Source organism: Gracilinanus agilis, chromosome 1 (assembly GCF_016433145.1).
Source record: "Gracilinanus agilis isolate LMUSP501 chromosome 1, AgileGrace, whole genome shotgun sequence".
NCBI classification, from domain to species: Eukaryota; Metazoa; Chordata; class Mammalia; order Didelphimorphia; family Didelphidae; genus Gracilinanus; species Gracilinanus agilis.
The window spans coordinates 61331653-61350402 of NC_058130.1; the positions used below are offsets into that span (position 1 = coordinate 61331653).

The following is an 18750-nucleotide window of genomic DNA, read 5'->3' on the forward strand; positions in this document are numbered from 1 at the left end:
TACAGGCCATTCACTTTTTGATTATTCTCGGATTTTAATTCATTCATTACTAACCTAGATTCCCAAACATCAAATGTGTACAATAAGCAGAGGATGACACATAAGAAGTAGGTAAGGTATGAAAGTAAGTGCCCATGGAAACCTAGGCTGGGCTGCATCATGGAAAACACTTGCTTAAATGATACTTCCTGTCACCTAGCAGTAAGTCTACTTAACATAGATAACATAGTATGCTGTTAAGACATAAAATGCCAGCCATTCGACTAGACTGCAAACTCCTGGAATATGAAGACTATTCTTTTTTCCTTTTTAAAATTAGATACAATCTGTGAAAATCTTGGCAGTCATCTATAGAAACTCAAGAATTTTTGTGGCTTAAAAAAAAAGTAAATGGAAGAAATCCTGAGTTCCAGTCTCAGTTCTGCCCCTGGCTAAGCTTAGGCAAGTTCTTACACTCTCTGGACCTTGGTTTCTTTCTCTATAAAATAAGGGGCCTGAACTAGATAATCTCTAAGGTCCTTTCACAAGCTTTCATTCCTAACCTCCCTATGCCAGAATTATTCACTTTAAAATGAATGGATATGAGACAAATTTTTAAACACCTGCTGTGCATCTTTTGTGCTTTGATACAAAAGAAGGCCTTTAAGGTGGTCTTTTTTGTTGAGGGTCAGAATCCACAAAGGGTACTTTTTAAGGCACTGTGACCCATACGTAATGATTGAAGAGAGGGAATGACATTTGGACAAGGACTATTTAAAAGAGATCATTTGCATCCCTTCAGCTGGATTGTATCCCTTAAAAAAAAAACAACTGAAAATTATAGAAGACTAACATCTGTGATGCTTTAGTTTGGCATTTATCCTATTCCTGACATTCCAGTGATTCTAGGGGAAACTGAGGCAGAAACATTAAATGACTTGCTTAGAGTCACAGAGCTACTAAGCTTCTTTGTCCAAATTTGAACCCAGGTCTTCTTGACTAAAGGTCTAGTGTTCTATCCACTAGGTCATCAAGGTCTTTGAAAACAGAAATTAATTTCCTCATCTTGAAGCAGTATTCTTTAGTGGAGAAAGAAAAAAGGAAGATGTGGGGTATAAGTGAAAATGGATGTGATATAAAAATATGTGGCATTATATAATATAGGTATACCTTCTATGTCACAACTTTCCCCATCACAACTTCAATATCATGGGTCAGCATAAGAAATGAAATGGGAATTCTGGGGGAGTTTTGTGGAAGCCACAGATGATACACAAAGGCCAGCAGGCAACAAAGAGAAAAATGCAGAAATGCAAAAAATACATGTATGCTATAAATATACACAATTTCTTTTTTAAATAAAGTTAAAATAAGTAAAAAGAAGTTTGTTAAAAGAATGCAAAAGCCAGCAGATGACACACGAAAGCTAGAAATGTAAAGATATCTTTAAAAATTTTAGTAAATCATAAATACATAAAATGTAAAAAAGTTATGCATAATATTCCCTGTACTTCAAATGTTCAGCATTATTCTCCTCAGATTTGTTTCATTTTTTAAAAATTTTTCATATTTCATATTTTTAAAATGTCTTTTTTTATACAGTATTTTTACATAATACCATGTATTATGTAATATCTATATATAGCCTATGATTAAATACTTAACCCAAATTTTACAATAAGGTACTGTAAACACCTCATTAAAAAAAAGGAAAAAATTCAGACTTCTCTGATACTAAAAAGCCAAAAAATGGTACCCAGATTTTCCAGATCATGAGTGCACTTTTGCCCCTAACCCTGATGATATGGAAGGGATATCTGTATTTGTATCATAGAAATATATGAAGATATAGAATATAATAAAACTTTTTAAAAATGAAGAATGATAAATTACAAATTTGGTGAAGCAAGTTTTCCTAAAAAGCATAATGGTCATGTAATTATGCTCCATTTTCATCACTTGTTACTACAAATAATCACTAAAATGGTTTTTTAAATGGAAATACAAAAAGAGATCAAATATTTTACTATTAATGCCAATACTGACAGTCAGCCAGGATTTCCCTCTATCTTCTTCCTTACCTGCCAATGGAGTCTTATTACTGAAATTGTAAGTAATCTTTGAGTCAACTCTCAAAAAATGTTTGTTTTTTGAATTATAACGGTAAATTTTTAAACTTGAACTTCCTATGAATATCTTCTATCAATCTAATGATCACGAAATAATGTTAAGTCCATTCAATACAATTTATTGTTGTTGTTTAGTTGTTTCAGTCATGCCTGCATGCCTGACTTTTTGTGATCCTAGTTGGGATTTTCTTGGCAAAGATACTAGAATAGTTTGCCATTTCCTTCTCTAGTTCTTTTTACAGATGAGGAAACTGAAGCAATCAGGGTTAAGTGTCTTGCCCAGAGTCATACAAGATTATCTGAGGCCAGATTTGAACCCAGGAAGATGAAGGGATATCTTGTGTGGAATGACTTTTAACTGTAGAGGATGCAAGGCTTGCAGGGAAAATTGTACAAGGATGTACTGCTAATTAATAGTTATCTTATGTTCTCTGGCAGTGTGGGCAAAGGGATGGCAGTCTCGGGGATGAAAGTGCTGGCTAAAGTAAACCAGGCACACAAGCTCAAATGATCCTGTTCTATCCAGTCTACCAATTAGAGGTCCATTTCCTGTTTTAACCTTCAAGTACCACCCAAGGAGCGCTAAACTTCATGCATCCTTCAAGATAAATCATTTCAATCAAATAAGCAGATTTCCAGACCTAACATTCCACAAGACTACAAGCTCATTATTTATATAGGACAGCACACTGGGAAGGAGAACTCTGATTGGCATAGGAGAGAAGGAAAAGAGGACAGGTCTAAGAAAGAAATTATGGCCAGAGGGCAATGTGAGGAAATTGCATAGGAATTAGGAGTTAGTTGTTCAGAGGAGTAAGGTGTTAAGATAAAAACTATTTTTGCCTATGTAGTACTTTTGCCTGAGGACTTGGAAGCACCTGATATGTATCAATGCCAGTAAAATGTATCAATGCCAGTAAAATGTCAAGACGAGTTTGGAAGTTACAAGCTTCAGCTTCTCCCAAATTATCCCGGACTTCCCAATTCAGACTTAGTCTAGTCCTGCCTCTCTAGTTAGGTATTTTTTCATCCAATCCCCGCCCATCCCTGGAGAAAAAGGAAAAATTTGACTAGTCTCCTTTCCCTTTACTATTAGTAGTATGATACAGGTCAAATGTGATCTGTTCTCTTATGTGCTCTATGGGAATTAGCAAGTTTTAAAGAAAGCTTAAAAATAATAACACAATAAAATACACTCTCTCAGAAAATATGAATACACTCTCTCCATAATTCAGATGGTGTTTCATAATATTGCAGGGTCTTGACTACTTAGTAATGATCATATGCCAGCCTGCAGCTTTAATTTAATCTTTATGCATACATCCTCTGAAGACAATGCTATGAGTCAGCCTATCTTTGTATCTCTGCATACAATGTCTGCAGTATAGGTGGCTCCATAAGTATCTGATAATGAAAGTGTTAACAATTTTCCTGTGACTACTATTAGCGTAGGCCAAAAAAACAGGTAAAAGTACTGCAAGAGAAGAAATGAAAACAAACTAAATCTCTGCTCTTTTCAGATTATTCCAAATGTTCTCCTAGAAGAGATTAGGAATCTCCACTTTTGCATCTTGTGCAAATGATATCCTTTTTCAAAGTTCTTCCCCAAGAATCAAAATCAACTTCAAAACAAAACAAATTCCAAAGCCATGAATGACATTAACTAATGACTAAATTTTTCAAAGATCACATCTAATTTTAAAATATAAGAACACCTTCAAACTGAAAACAATTATAAGCATATGATGTTATTAAGTTTCAATTATATAACTTGTCATTTGCTTAATCAGCCAGATAAACATTAATTGGATAATTATCTGAATAATAACGTGCTTTACAATCAAATCTCTTTGAAGTTTATCACTAAAATTTCAGATTTCATGAATGAGAGTTACCCTTTCAAGGTTTTTATTAACTCACTTCCACTTCTATTACATACATTGTCACGTTTATTGCAGATTATCTTTCCAAAACAAGTATCATTTTCTCTGCCAGCTAGAGTCCATTCAAGAGGCCAGAAAAAGGTATGAAATACCTGGAAGAGAATGGGGGGTGGGAATATTATTATGGCAGGAAATGATATACTGGAATTCAGTTTTCTTGAATCTCTTGAGAAAAATCAATATTCCTTGGAAAAAAATTGTGTTGCAAGGTTAAATCCTATGAACCAAATCATCTAACTTGTGATCTAGTGGGGGGCTCATCCCTCCTAAAATTATAAATCCACAATTTTGCTAACTTTCATTTTTTGAAATGGTAGGCAGTCAATAACCATATGCTCTGAAAAGCTTTCAAATAACACGGATTTTCCTTCAGCAAAACTGCCAGTTGTTTGTGAAGAGTTACAGTGACTGAAGGAAAAAAGTTGTGATATTTGGGAAGAAGGAAGACACTAGTCAGTTTCCCTCCCATCTCTAGATGGTCTTCTGACAGTCATCCCAGAAACATAAATCCAGGCCATTAGTGGATGGTGAGCAGATGCAGCCTTTACAGCCTTAAGCAAGAAGTGGTTTGTTGCTCTTACTCTGATCCACAAAGGGATTTCTGCAAAATCTTTTGCAATGGAAATCTGCAGAGCTGGATGACTACAGAATATACTGATTTATAAAATATATCTATTAATATACTTTAGTCATAGTTACAAAAGTTTCTAAAATATTAATAGGAGAATACTTTCAGAAAAGTTGCTTTTCATTGAGAAAAAGGGGAGGGGGAGAACTAACTTGTATAGTAAACCATACAAACTTAAAACTTTTCAGAACTCCAGACTTAAGGCACCCATTCCCTAGGCACATCCACACTTGGGGTACTGCCTGCCAAACTCAACTTGCCCATGTCTACATTTATTTTTACTCCCATCATACTTATTTTATTTTATTTTTTAATTTTATTGATTAAGAAAATTTTTCCATGGTTACATGATTCATGTTCTTTCCCTCCCCTCCTTCCAGCCCCCTCCCATAGCCAAAGCATAATTCCACTGGGTTTTATATGTGTCATTGATCAAGACCTATTTCCATATTATTGATAGTTACACTAGGGTGATCGTTTAGAGTCTACATTCCCAGTCATATACCGATCAACCCATGTGATCAAGCAGTTGTTTTTCTTCTGTGTTTCTACTCCCACAGTTCTTTCTCTGGATGTGGAGAGCTTCTGTCTCATAAGTCCCTCAGAAATGTCTTGGATCATTGTATTTCTGCTAGTAGAGAAGGCCATTACATTCGATTGTACCACAGTGTATCAGCCTCTGTGTACAATGTTCTGGTTCTGCTCCTTTCACTCTGTATCAACTCCTGGAGATCTTTCCAGTTCACATGAAATTCCTCCAATTCATTATTCCTTTTAGCATAATAGTATTCCATCACCAACAGATACCACAATTTGTTCAGCTATTCCCCAATTGAACGGAATCCCCTCATTTTCCAATTTTTTGCCACCACAAAGAGCACAGCTATAAATATTTTTGTACAAGTCTTTTTCCTTATTATCTCTTTAGGGTATAAACCCAGCAGTGGTATGACTGGATCAAAGAGCAGACAGTCTTTTAAAGCCCTTTGGGCATAGTTCCAAAATGCCATCCAGAAGGTTGGATCAATTCACAACTCCACCAGCAATGCATTAATGTCCCTATCTTGTATTTTGACACATCCCCTCTAACATTACTTTCTGTAATAAATAGTTCAGAGAAACCTGGGAAGGTTTATAAGTACTGATGCAGAGTGAAGTGAGCAGAATCAGGAGGGTTTAACAGAGTAAAAACAAACATGTTTGAAAGACTTAAGAACTCTGATCAATGCAGTGACCCACCAAGAATCTAGAAGAAATGATAATAAAAACATTTTTGGAAATGGCCAATGTGGGAATCTGTCTTGCTAGACTAACATTTATTAAGGATTTGTTTTCCATTCTTTTTTCCTCAAGGGAGAGAGAGAAAAACAATTCTTGACAACTGAAAAAAAAAGTAAAACTTAATTTTTTAAAAAGTCCTTCTTTCCATTTATATTTTATTTCTATTTTTACAAAGGCTGCCTTATTTTAGCTCTTTTAGAAGGGGATGCGACTTGTAGCAAAGCATTAATTATAATAAAACATTATAGGGGCTTCCAGGTTAAGATGCAGGCAGAGTAAAAAATAGCTGCTTAATCTCTCCTAAACCACACATACAGGACTCCTCAAGAGGACATAAAAACAAATCCAGATGAATGAAGTGACAGGGCACAGCATTGAAGGTACATGGAATCGGGGCATTTTCATGCTATAAGGGGGCGAAATAGCTCTCACTAAAACGCGAGCTGAGCAACTCCCTCCCCCCGACACCACCTACAGGGCCAAAGCCAGAGCACAAGAGTTAGAACAAGTTTGGGGCATCCATTAGGACCTTGGCAGCTACCTGGGAGCACCAGGGCCTGCTCCTGAGAGTAGCAAGACTTAAGACCCCAAGAGGCTAAATAATACGCGGACTTTGAACAGAGACCTTGAACGCAAGCTCTGACGCAGGTACAGACACGGATCCTGAGCAAAGGCGCGGACCTTGGGTGGGGAGCCAGTGCAAAGGGGTGCATGACTGTGGAAGCAGCTTCCTGAGACTGTTAAAGGAGCTTCTGGCAGAGGAACAAGCAAGGGGACCACCAGGAGGCTTGACCCTGAGAACAACTAGACCTGAGACCTCAGTAGCCTAAAGAGCACAGACAGTCCCTGGGTGTGAGGATAAAGCTGAGAGGGCACTGGGCTAACAATGGCAAGCCAGACACAAGAACCCCAAAAGAGAAAGATCAAAAAGAAATCTTTAACACTCGACAACTTTTACACAGAAAAAATCCAGACAACAGGGCAAATAGCAGAGGAGAAGAAACAAGTAACCATATCCAAACCTTCCCCCCCAAAATGAAAACAGGTCACAAGCTCTTGAAGAGTTCAAATCTGAGATTATGAGAAAGATGGAAGGGATCTGGCAAGAAAATAACAATTTAAAAGGCAAAATTTTGTAATTGGAAAGTGAGGCTAAGAAATCAAATGAATTGATAAGCAAATTGAAGACCAGAAATGACCAGCTGGAAGCCTTGAAGAACCAAACAGACCAGATTGAAAAGGAAAACCAAAAGATTATAGCCGAAAACCAGTCTCTAAAGGCTAGAATTGGGCAATTCGAAAAAGATGACCCCAAATTAAAAGAATTGATAGGCAAATTGGAGACCAAAATCAAACAGCTGGAAAACAGGATAGACCAAATCGAAAAGGAAAATCAAAAGATTATACCATAAAACCAGTCTCTAAAGACAAGAATTGGGCAAGTAGAAGCCAATGATCTCTCAAGACAGTAAGAACAAAGAAAGAAAAGTCAAAAGACTGATAAAATAGAAGGAAACATGAAATATCTCACTGAGAAATTGACAGATCCAGAAAACAGGTCTAGAAGAGACAATCTGAGAATCATTGGTCTTCCTGAAAAAGCAGTAATTAATAGAAATTTGGACTCCATACTCAAAGAAATTATTCAGCAAAACTGCCCTGAAGTTCTACAAGAGGGCAATATAGACACTGAAAGGATCCATAGCTCACCCTCTACACTAAACCCTGAAAAGACAACCCCCAGGAATATAATAGCCAAATTCAAGAGCTTCCAAGTAAAAGAAAATATTTTACAAGAAGCCAGAAAGAGACAATTCAGATATCAAGGAGCACCAATCAGGATCACACAGGATCTGGCAGCCTCCACACTAAAAGACTGCAAGGCTTGGAATATGATATTCAGAAAGGCAAGAGAACTGGGTCTACAACCAAGGATCACGTACCCATCAAAACTGACTCTATACTTCCAGGGGAAAGTATGGGCATTCAACAAGATAGAAGATTTCCAAGTATTTGCACAGAAAAGACCAGGACTGAATGGAAAGTTCGATATCCAACCACAAAAATCAAGAGAAACATGAAAAGATAAATAAGAAACAGAGGGGAAAGAAAGAAAACTCGTATTTTTAAATTTGCCTCATAAAAGGGCTTCAATATGATCTAATTATTTGTATTCCTATTTGGAGAAATGTTATGTGTAATTCTCTGTAGTGAACTTTATTCACTATTATACTATCCACTATTATAGTAATTAGAAGAATTATTCACAGGGAGAGGTTGGAGTAATAAATGGTCTAAGATAATATGAGGGTGGATGGGAAAGAGGGGGGTGAATAGTAGATGGCACCAAGAGAAACTTGAATGAATAAGAAAAATAGGATATTCTATTACACACAAAGAGGCATGCATGGGAAGGGGAGGGGACAAATACTATTATAAGAAAGAGAGGAAGAGAGCAATAAGAGGTAACATTTAAACCTTACTATCAGTGGAATTAACCCTGAGAGGGAAGAGTAGCTATATCCATTGGGATATAGAAGTCTATCTAATCCTACTGAGAAAGTCAGAAGGGATAAACCAAGGGGAGTGGGGAGGTAAAAAAAGGGACAGGAGGAGAAGGGGGAGGGAATTCATTAGGCTTTAAAATAAAATGAGGGGAATAATAAGGGAGGGGGTGGAAAGGGAAGTAAATCAAGGGAGGGGACGGGGGTTACTGGTTTAAAACAAATCACTGGTTTAAAAGGAAATATCGTAAGAAGAAGGGGTAGAACTAGGAGAGGATACCAAAATGTTGGGGAATACACAACTGATAATTATAACTCTGAATGTGAATGGGATGAACTCACCCATAAAATGGAAGCAAATAGCAGAGTGGATTAGAAACCAAAATCCTACCATATGTTGTCTGCAAGAAACACATTAAGAGGTGGATAGACATACACAAGTTTAAGGTGAAAGGCTGGAGCAAAATCTTTTGGGCTTCAAATGAGAAAAAGAAGGCAGGAGTGGCGATCATGATTTCTGACAGAGCCAAAGTAAAAATAGATTTGGTTAAAAGAGATAGGGAAGGTAATTACTTCCTGATAAAAGTCAGTATAGACAATGAGGAAATAACAGTCCTCAACATGTATGCACCAAGTGGTATAACATCCAAATTCCTGAAGGAGAAACTGGCAGAGCTCAAGAAGGAAATAGATAGTAAAACCATACTAGTGGGAGATCTAAATATTCCTCTTTCAGATTTAGACAAATCAAACCAAAAAATAAATAAGAAAGAGATAAGAGATGTAAATGAAATCCTAGAAAAATTAGATTTAATAGATATGTGGAGAAAAATAAACAGGTACAAAAAGGAATACACCTTCTTTTCAGCTACACATGGTACATTTACAAAACAAACCATGTACTACGGCATAGAAACATGGCAAACAAATGCAAAAGAGCATAAATAATAAATGTAACCTCAGATCATAATGCAATAAAAATAATAATTAGTAAGGGCACCTGGACAGGCAAATCAAAAACTAATTGGAAATTAAATAATATGATTCTCCAAAAGTAGTCAGTTAAAGAAGAAATTATAGAAACAATCAACAATTTCATTGAAGAGAATGACAATGAGGAGACATCCTACCAAACTCTGTGGGATGCAGCCAAGGCAGTACTCAGGGGGAAATTTATATCCTTGAGTGCATATATTAATAAATTAGGGAGGGCAGAGATGAATGAATTGGGCATGCAACTTAAAAAACTAGAAAGCGAGCAAATTAAAAATCCCCAGATGAAAACTAAATTAGAAATACTAAAAATCAAGGGAGAAATTAGTAAAATCAAAAGTAAAAGAACTATTGAACTAATAAATAAAACTAGAAGCTGGTATTTTGAAAAAACAGATAAAATAGGCAAAGTTACTGGTCAATATAATAAAAAAAAAGGAAAGAAGGAAACAAAATTAACAGTATCAAAGATGAAAAGGGAGACCTCACCTCTAATGAAGAAGAAATTAAGGCAATCATTAAAAACTATTTTGCCCAATTATATGGCAATAAATATAGCAATCTAGGTGATATTGATAAATATTTACAAAAATATAAATTGCCTAGATTAACAGCAAAAGAAATAGAATACTTAAAACAATCCCATATCAGAAAAAGAAATTGAACAAGCCATTCCCTAAGAAGGCCTAATGGATTCACAAGTGAATTCTATCAAACATTCAAACAACTAATCCCACTACTATACAAATTATTTGATATAATAAGCAAAGAAGGAGTCCTACCAAATTCCTTTTATGACACAAATATGGTACTGATTCCAAAGCCAGGTATCTCAAAAACAGAGAAAAAAAAACTACAGACCAATCTCCCTAATGAAAATAGATGCAAAAATCTTAAATAGAATACTAGCAAAAAGACTCTAGCAAGTGATCAAGAGGATTATCCACCATGATCAAGTGGGATTTATACCAGGAATGCAAGGATGGTTCAACATTAGGAAACCATCCACATAACTGACCATATCAACAAGCTAACAAACAAAAATCACATGACTATCTCAATAGATGCTGAAAAAACCTTTGACGAAATACAACAACCATTCCTATTGAAAAAAACTAGAAAGTATAGGAATAGAAGGACCTTTCCTAAAAATAATAAACAGTATATACCTAAAACCATCAACAAGCATCATATGCAATGGGGATAAATTAGAAGCCTTCCCAGTAAGGTCAGGTGTGAAACAAGGATTCCCATTATCACCTCTATTATTTAGCATTGTATTAGAAACACTAGCAGTAGTAATTAGAGAAGAAAAAGAAATTGAAAGCATTAAAATAGGCAGTGAGGAGACTAAGGTATCACTCTTTGCAGATGATATGATGTTACACTTAAAAAATCCTAGAGAATCAACTAAAAAGCTAGTAGAAATAATCAACAACTTTAGCAAAGTGGCAGAATACAAAATAAATGCACATCATCAGCATTTCTATATACTTCCAACACATCACAGCAGCAAGAGGTAGAAAGAGAAACACCATTTAAAATCACCCTAGACAATATAAAATACTTAGGAATCTATCTACCAAAACAAACAGAAATTATATGAACACAACTACAAAACACTTTCCAAAGAATTAAAACTAGATCTAAACAATTGGAAAACCATTGATTGCTCATGGGTAGGACGAGTTAACATAATAAAAATGACCATTCTACCCAAATTAATTTACCTATTTAGTGCCATACCTATCAAACTACCAAAAAAGTTTTTACTGAATTAGAAAAACCCTATAACAAAGTTCATTTGGAAGAACAAAAGATCAAGAATATCAAGGGAAATAATGAAAAAAAAATGTGAAGGAAGGTAGCCTAGCAGTACCAGATATTAAACTATACTATAAAGCAGTGGTCAACAAAACAATATGGTACTGGCTAAGAGACAAAAGGGAGGATCAATGGAATAGACTTGGGGTAAGTGACATCAGCAAGACAGCATATGATAAACCCAAGGAGCCCAACTTTTGGGACAAAAATCCACTATTTGACAAAAACTGCTGAGAAATTTTGAAAACAATATGGGAGAGATTAGGTTTAGATCAAGATCTCACACCCTACACCAAGATAAATTCAGAATGGGTGAATGACCTGAATATAAAGAGGGAAACTCTAAATAAATTAAGCGAACACAGAATAGTATACTTGTCAGATCTCTGGGAAAGGAAAGATTTTAAAACCAAGCAGGAGTTAGAGAAAATTACAAAATGTAAAATAAATTATTTTGATTATACTAAATTAAAAAGCTTTTGTACAAACAAAAACAATGCAACCAAAATCAGAAGGGAAACAACAAATTGGGAAAAAAATCTTTATAACAAAAAACTCTGACAGGGGTCTAATTACCCAAATATACAAGGAGTTAAATCAATTGTATAAAATATCAAGCCATTCCCCAATTGATAAATGGGCAAGAGACATGAATAGGCAATTTTCAGATAAAGAAGTCAAAACTATTAATAAGCATATGAGAAAGTGTTCTAAATCTCTAATAATTAGAGAAATGCAAATCAAAACAACTCTGAGGTATCACCTCACACCTAGCAGATTGGCTAAATGATAGCAGGGGAGAGTAATGAATGTTGGAGGGGATGTGGCCAAATTAGGACATTAATGCACTGCTGGTGGATTTGTGAACTGATCCAACCATTCTGGATGGCAATTTGGAAGTATGCTCAAAGGGCTATAAAAGATTGCCTGCCCTTTGATCCAGCCATACTGTTGTTGGGTTTTTACCCCAAAGAGATCATAGATAAACAGACTTGTATGAAAATATTTATAGCCGTGCTTTTTTGTGGTGGCAAAAAACTGGAAAATGACGGTATGCCCTTCTATTGGGGAATGGCTGAACAAACTGTGGTATATGAGGGTGATGGAATACTATTGTGCTAAAAGGAATAATAAACTGGAGGAGTTCCAGGTGAACTGGAAAGACCTCCAGGAACTGATGCAGAGTGAAAGGAGCAGAGCCAGGAGAACATTGTACACAGAGACCAATACAATGTGGTAAAATAGAATGTAACGGAATTTTGTACTAGCAGCAATGCAATGATCCATAACAATTCTGAGGGACTTACGGAAAAGAACACTACCCACATTCAGAGGAAGAACTACAGGAGAGGGAACACAGAAGAAAAGCAACTGCTTAAACACATGGGTTGAGACGGACATGATTGGGGATGTAGACTCGAAACTACCACACCAATGCAACTATCAACAATTTGGAAATAAGTCTTGATCAATGACACATCTTAAAACCAGTGGAAATGTGCCATTCAGCTATGGGGCGGGGGGGTGGGGGGGAAGAAGTTGGGGGGTGAAGGGGAAAGTAAGGACATGAATCATGTAACCATGATAACTTTTCTAAAAAATAAAAATTACAAAAATTACAAAATAAGAAAACATTTGGAAAATCTTCCAAGTTAAAGCACAATGAGGCTGCCTGACTAATTACAAATGAGATGTCCTTCAAAAGCTAATGTAATTAAATAACCTTACCTCTATATTCTCTTTGTTAAGTAATTCCTTGGCTTTCTCTTCAGAATATCCACAGCAACCATATTCCAAAGGCGTAAACACTGTAGTTGGTACATTAATATAATCACACTAAAAGACAAACAGAACACATTCTTTTTTTAAAAAATCTCTAAATAGCAACAGAAGCTATTAATATGTATTTTAAATGAAAATTATTTTAATTCAACCTAATAGATATTTAATTCAGTGCCTGCTACGTACCTAACAACTATCATTGATACTGTAAGGGATACAAAAGAGGTATATGATATAATGTCTGTCCTTTTTTAGGAATGACATTCTTTAAAAATGGGACGAAGTTTTAAAACACTATTAAAGTTTGAAATGAAGAAAAAATTACTACTGCAAACTCCCTCAAATCCACATGGAGGATAACTTTGGATGAAATTTCTCCTTCTTAAATAAGTTTCCTTTTTTTATAAAAAATACAAATTGAATGGCTATTATAAAGAAGATTTCTGGGGAAATAAATTTCTTGAGAGTGAATGATTTTCAAGCAGCCCAACACTTTACTCTTATGTAAAAATTTAGACATTTTGAAGGAGGTTTTCTCAGGCTTTCTACTTGCTTGTGTTGAGTATTTTGTGTCTGTATACAAAGAGTATACACACAAAATTTACTGTCGTATAGACAGTGAGTTCTCAATAATTTTTAGTTCAAAACACTTTCTCCCCATCAAAAAGTTCCTCTATATTTGTGATGATTGCTTGTAGGATATAGATAGTAATGAAATAATCTTGATCTAAAATATTAACCCAACCTCAAAGACTATATAGGCATTTACCTTTTCTAATTGTCCCCCAAAAAGTCTTCGTGCCAACAGCTTTCCTGCTTGTATAGCAACTGGAGTGAGCTCCAGCTTATCCTCCAATACATCTCCAACAGCATAAACATAGGGCACATTGGTTTGTTCTTCATCATTTACTGGTATTTTTCCAGTCCTATATTTAAATGGATAAAATAAAAAGATTATGATTGGTCTCATGTTGATGGAGTAAGAATATATATTGCACTTTATAGATTAATTGGGCACTTCACACATACCATCTTCTTGGCAATCTTCCCACAAAGAGTTTAATGCCCATTAGGCACTAACAAGAATGGAAATTACATTTCCTAAGCCACCTGCCTACTTCTGAGTGTACCACGTCCCCAGCCAATAAACCCCAAATGGGAAAGGGGAGGTGGGGCAGAAAAAAAGGATAATAGAAAATGAACTAAATTGATCCCCTAACCACAGGAACAGTGTTTGAATCTGGACCCACCAAAATATCACCTCTGGCTGGTTAGTTTTCTAGTACTTAAGCAAAAGAGATACTGGCATTCTCCACGAAAATCCCTTGTCAGCTATTAGTTATATAAGAAACGTTAAAACGCCTCAAACTTCTCTGTTTACAGCCTCAATAAATATTGATCCACTGATGATCAACCAAATGGCATGCAAATCACAATTCCAGTGTTTCCAGGACTATCTCCAGATTCTGTGTCTGTATCTGAGAGTCATCTTGACTACGTGGGACCCCATCATATCAAACCTAGATTATTGCTTGGCTATCTCCTATAAATCACTGTTAGTAGGTAATTTTACTTCCATAGCTGCTTTAATATGCAAGACTACAGCATAATAAACACTCAATGCATTCAACTTAGTGATGGTATCAGTACACTGATTATCAGTAATGATGTGATAACACCATGTTTTTTCAAAGGCAAACTTAAAAGATTAACAATTTTATAGCAATTTCACACCTTGCTAGTTAAGTGATAATTTCCAAAGAGCTATCTGTAATGAAAATGTGTTTTATGCCAGTAAAATATCAATAAGTTCATATACACTTACATCTCATTGATTCTGACACCAATCTTCTCCAAGCCAATTTTCCTTGTACAGGATTCTCGACCAATGGCTATCAAAACCTACGTATTAGACAGATATAATAGCTATTACATTTAAACCAGATAGATTTTAAGTTACATTCTATTCACTCTGTTACTCATTACCAATAGTTTCATTAGCAATTAAAGCTAATTTCCTAGAAATAACTTGAGAACTCAGATTGTCAAGATTAAGAATTCAAAGGTACTAGCAAAGCTAAAATATGATATCTCTTAAGAATAAACTTTACCTGGTTTGGATGTCTTGGTAATAATGAATAGGCAACATCCAAATAGTTATTAAAAATATTTCATAAACACAAAAGGAAGGCCAGAAAGAAGCACAGACAAGCAGAGCAGCTCTGAGAACTACAAGCTTAACTTATTATATGTACTTAATGAGAAAAGCAGACTGTCCATAATAGACACCTGCAGTTTCACATATAATCTACCTGTGTTCTTCTAGGATTAAGGAAAGTATTGTTTTTATTTAGTGTTCAGAATAAAAGTACTTTAAAGAAATATTTCATGCTAATAGTTGAGTTTGCATTATCTACTTTACTTCCTAATGAATTTAAATACCTTTAGTTTACAAGGCCATTACATTTTAAAATCATTCAAATAACTGCTTAACCAAAAAATCTGCATCTTATTTATATCCTAAGAAATAAATTCTTACTGTAAATTCAGAAAATAGGAACAGAAAGAAAAAGAGGGAATGGAGAGCAGCAGGGAAGGCATGAAAAGAAAGATGTCAAATGGAACATATTAAATAAAACAAAATAGAGAAACTTAAATGATAGGCTTTCCTTCTTCTCCTTGGCTTTCAGCCTTTTCTCAGTCTAAAAGGTGGTTGCTAAAATTATCAGCTGCCATTTTGAACAAATCACTTCATCCCAAAAACTCTTTTTTGTAATGTTAGGTTTTATGTATCCACTCTCCTTTATAAGACTCGATCAATCCATAATTAATTTCAAGTCCTTCAACTAGTCAATTCCTACTATTTCTTCCTGTTCTCTTGGTCACTTTAGCCCCAATCAAATAAACCTGCTATAACGCCTACTTTACTTTATTCTCTGTATTCTATACCTTCTTCATACCAGCTTGATTTCCTTGAACAACCTTCTATTTTGTATCTGTCAGACCGAGTATCTCTTCTCTCATTTGAAACTCTTGTCAGATCCTTTTAAACCCAAATATCTTTCTTATAAAGGTCAGGAAACAGAAAATGTCTGCCCTAATCAAGTGGTCAAGCCACTATTCATATCAAATGAGAATATCTCAAACTCCCAGAATCAAGCTTATATGATCACAACTGGGTGAAAAGGCCAGAGAGAAGTCTTCATCTCTATTATAAACAGCTCCAACTACACTAGGATAAGAGAAGCTTTTCTAAAATAATCTCTATTATGAAACAAATTCAAAGACATCTTTTGGTCTATAAACATTAACAGCACATAAGATTTTTCACTAGTTCTCTTCATGGTTCTTGCTGCCACAGGGATAGTAAATTCATCAACAGTAAAACTGAGAGATCTCAAGTCCTGAGATTTACATATTTTTAACTGAATTTGAGGGAGACCTACTAGAGTAGAAATTCCTTCTACCAATGTGGATCAGCAACTTACGAATCCTTATCACCTTAAAAGTTACCAGGAACACTGAGAGGTTAAAGACCTTGCCTATAGTTACACAGATGGTAGATATATCAGATGTTGGACTTGAATTTGGGTTTCTCCAAGCATAAAATCATTATCTCTCACAAAATGTTACCTAAAATATCTTTTTAAAAATACCTTTTTTTCCAGACTCTTGACCCTGGAAATGTATAGGGGTATATATATACATACATACATACATACATACATACATACATATATTACACTGTAATTATCCATCTATTTTTTTCCAAAGAACAAAACCAAACTTACTGTATTATATTCTCCTTCGATCGTTTCTGATCCTTCTGTAGATCTGGCTACCACTTTCAATCTTCCAGGTGAGCCTTCCTCTAACTGCTGAATCTAATAACAATAAATTATATGTTTACGTCAAAGAAAGCAATAAATTCTGAATCCATATTTTGTACAACCTTCAACTTTCCAGAAGAATATCTGTAATGAAAAACTCAGAAACTATCACCTTCTTTGTTCTTACTCAACTATCATCATCTTTGTTCTTACAAATTTGGAAAGAAAATCTCCCAACTGCTATTCCCCACAAGAATTTTTTTTAAACTTAAATCCTTACCTTCTGTCTTAGTATTAATTCTAAGACAGAGGAGCAGCAAAGGCTAAGTAACTTGCACAGTCACACAGCTAAGAAGTATCTGAGGTCACATTTGAACCCAGGTTCTCCCAACTCAAGGCCTGGTGCTCTATCCACTGTGCTACCTAGCTGCTCTACCCTAAACCCTCCCAAGAGATTTCAATCTTGAGGGTCTGGCTAATTTGAGGAGGGTAGGATAAGGAAAATGTTACAGTTCAGAAGGATTTTTTTTAGAAAGGATTTCTAAATTTCACAAAGACTCACCGTCACAGGTATGTATTTCCTGATGAATGTCACACCATGCATTTCCATGTAATCACCTATTTTCTCAGCCATTTCCTGATCAAAGCCACGAAGAAGGATGGACCGTACCATAATTGTGACATCCAGCCCAATGCCAGCAAGGAATCCTCCACACTCCAGAGCAACATAAGAAGCCCCTATAATTAAAGTCTTTCCAGGGCAATAAGGCAGGGAGAAAAGATCATCACTAGATGGGGGGGAAAAAGCAAAACCATTTATACTTAAAAAGAAACATTCAAATTTAGAGTAAATGGATGGGATTTCTCCCTAATTATAAAGATAATACTGTTTAAAGTAAAGATAGGCCTTAGTTGTACCTTACCTAGTGATACAATATTCTTTATCTCCTGGAATTCCTAAATACCGGGGTCTTTCACCTGTTGCTATGACAAACCTTTCTGCAGTGTAAAATGTTTCCTGTCCTTTCCTATTGGTTGCCTAGAAAAAGAGAAAGTAAAACAAATCAAGAAAGTCATATTTTCTTGAAAGTATAAATGTAATAAGACACTATCAAAAGGATTTATATGCTTTAAAGCATTGGTTCCCAAACTTTTTTGGCTTACCACCCCCTTTCCAGAAAGAATATTACTTAGCACCCCTGGAAATTATGAAACTATTTATTGAACTCAGAATAGAATGTAATACAAAAAAAGTGTGGCCATCACTGCCCCCCTGGATCACTGCAGGGCCCGCTTTGGGAATCACTGCTTTAAAGCATGGAGCACCATGCTATATGCTCTACAAAGAGAATTTCAGTGATGTAGTCATACCCTCCACACATTTACAACCTAAGCCAGCAACCATAATACATATGTGTGTGTTCATATATGTATGTAAAAACATACACACAGATTTTTCAAACAAAAAGGTAGCAGGATTTTAGACATAGATTTAAGAATTGGAAAAGACCATAGAGGTATTGAAGATAACCTTGCACATAGTAGGCACTCAAGAAGGATTTTATAAATAGTTTTTGTATTAATTTGATGCAAATCTAAGGGCATCAACATTAGAATGTGAATAAACAATTTAACTGGTTTGCATCAGGGCTTTGCTGAAGCTAGCTCAACCAAGAGCCAACTGTTAAATTTTTATTATAAGAATTTAAACCTTGGATATTAGCAAATGTTATAAACCGGGGCTTGATTTATCATTTTGGTGATTATCTAGACTTAAAATAATAAAGAAAATGTTAATAATACAATTAGGGGCAGCTATATACAGTGCTGGGTCTGGAGTCTAGAGGACCTGGGTTC

The 18750-nt window shown here is 35.4% G+C and overlaps 1 protein-coding gene across 1 annotated transcript in view; it reads right to left on the bottom strand.

The window, feature by feature from the left end:
- TXNRD3 (thioredoxin reductase 3) overlaps positions 1-18750 on the bottom strand; it is a 36670-nt gene that overhangs the window by 2019 nt on the left and 15901 nt on the right. Inside the window, exons 8-14 of the mRNA XM_044656874.1 lie at positions 17817-17932; positions 17456-17681; positions 16855-16947; positions 14889-14965; positions 13833-13989; positions 13010-13117; positions 4048-4143 (exon numbers count right to left, since the gene is read on the bottom strand). Coding sequence (XP_044512809.1) covers positions 4048-4143; positions 13010-13117; positions 13833-13989; positions 14889-14965; positions 16855-16947; positions 17456-17681; positions 17817-17932 — 873 coding nt within the window. The remainder of the gene's footprint in view (positions 1-4047; positions 4144-13009; positions 13118-13832; positions 13990-14888; positions 14966-16854; positions 16948-17455; positions 17682-17816; positions 17933-18750) is intronic.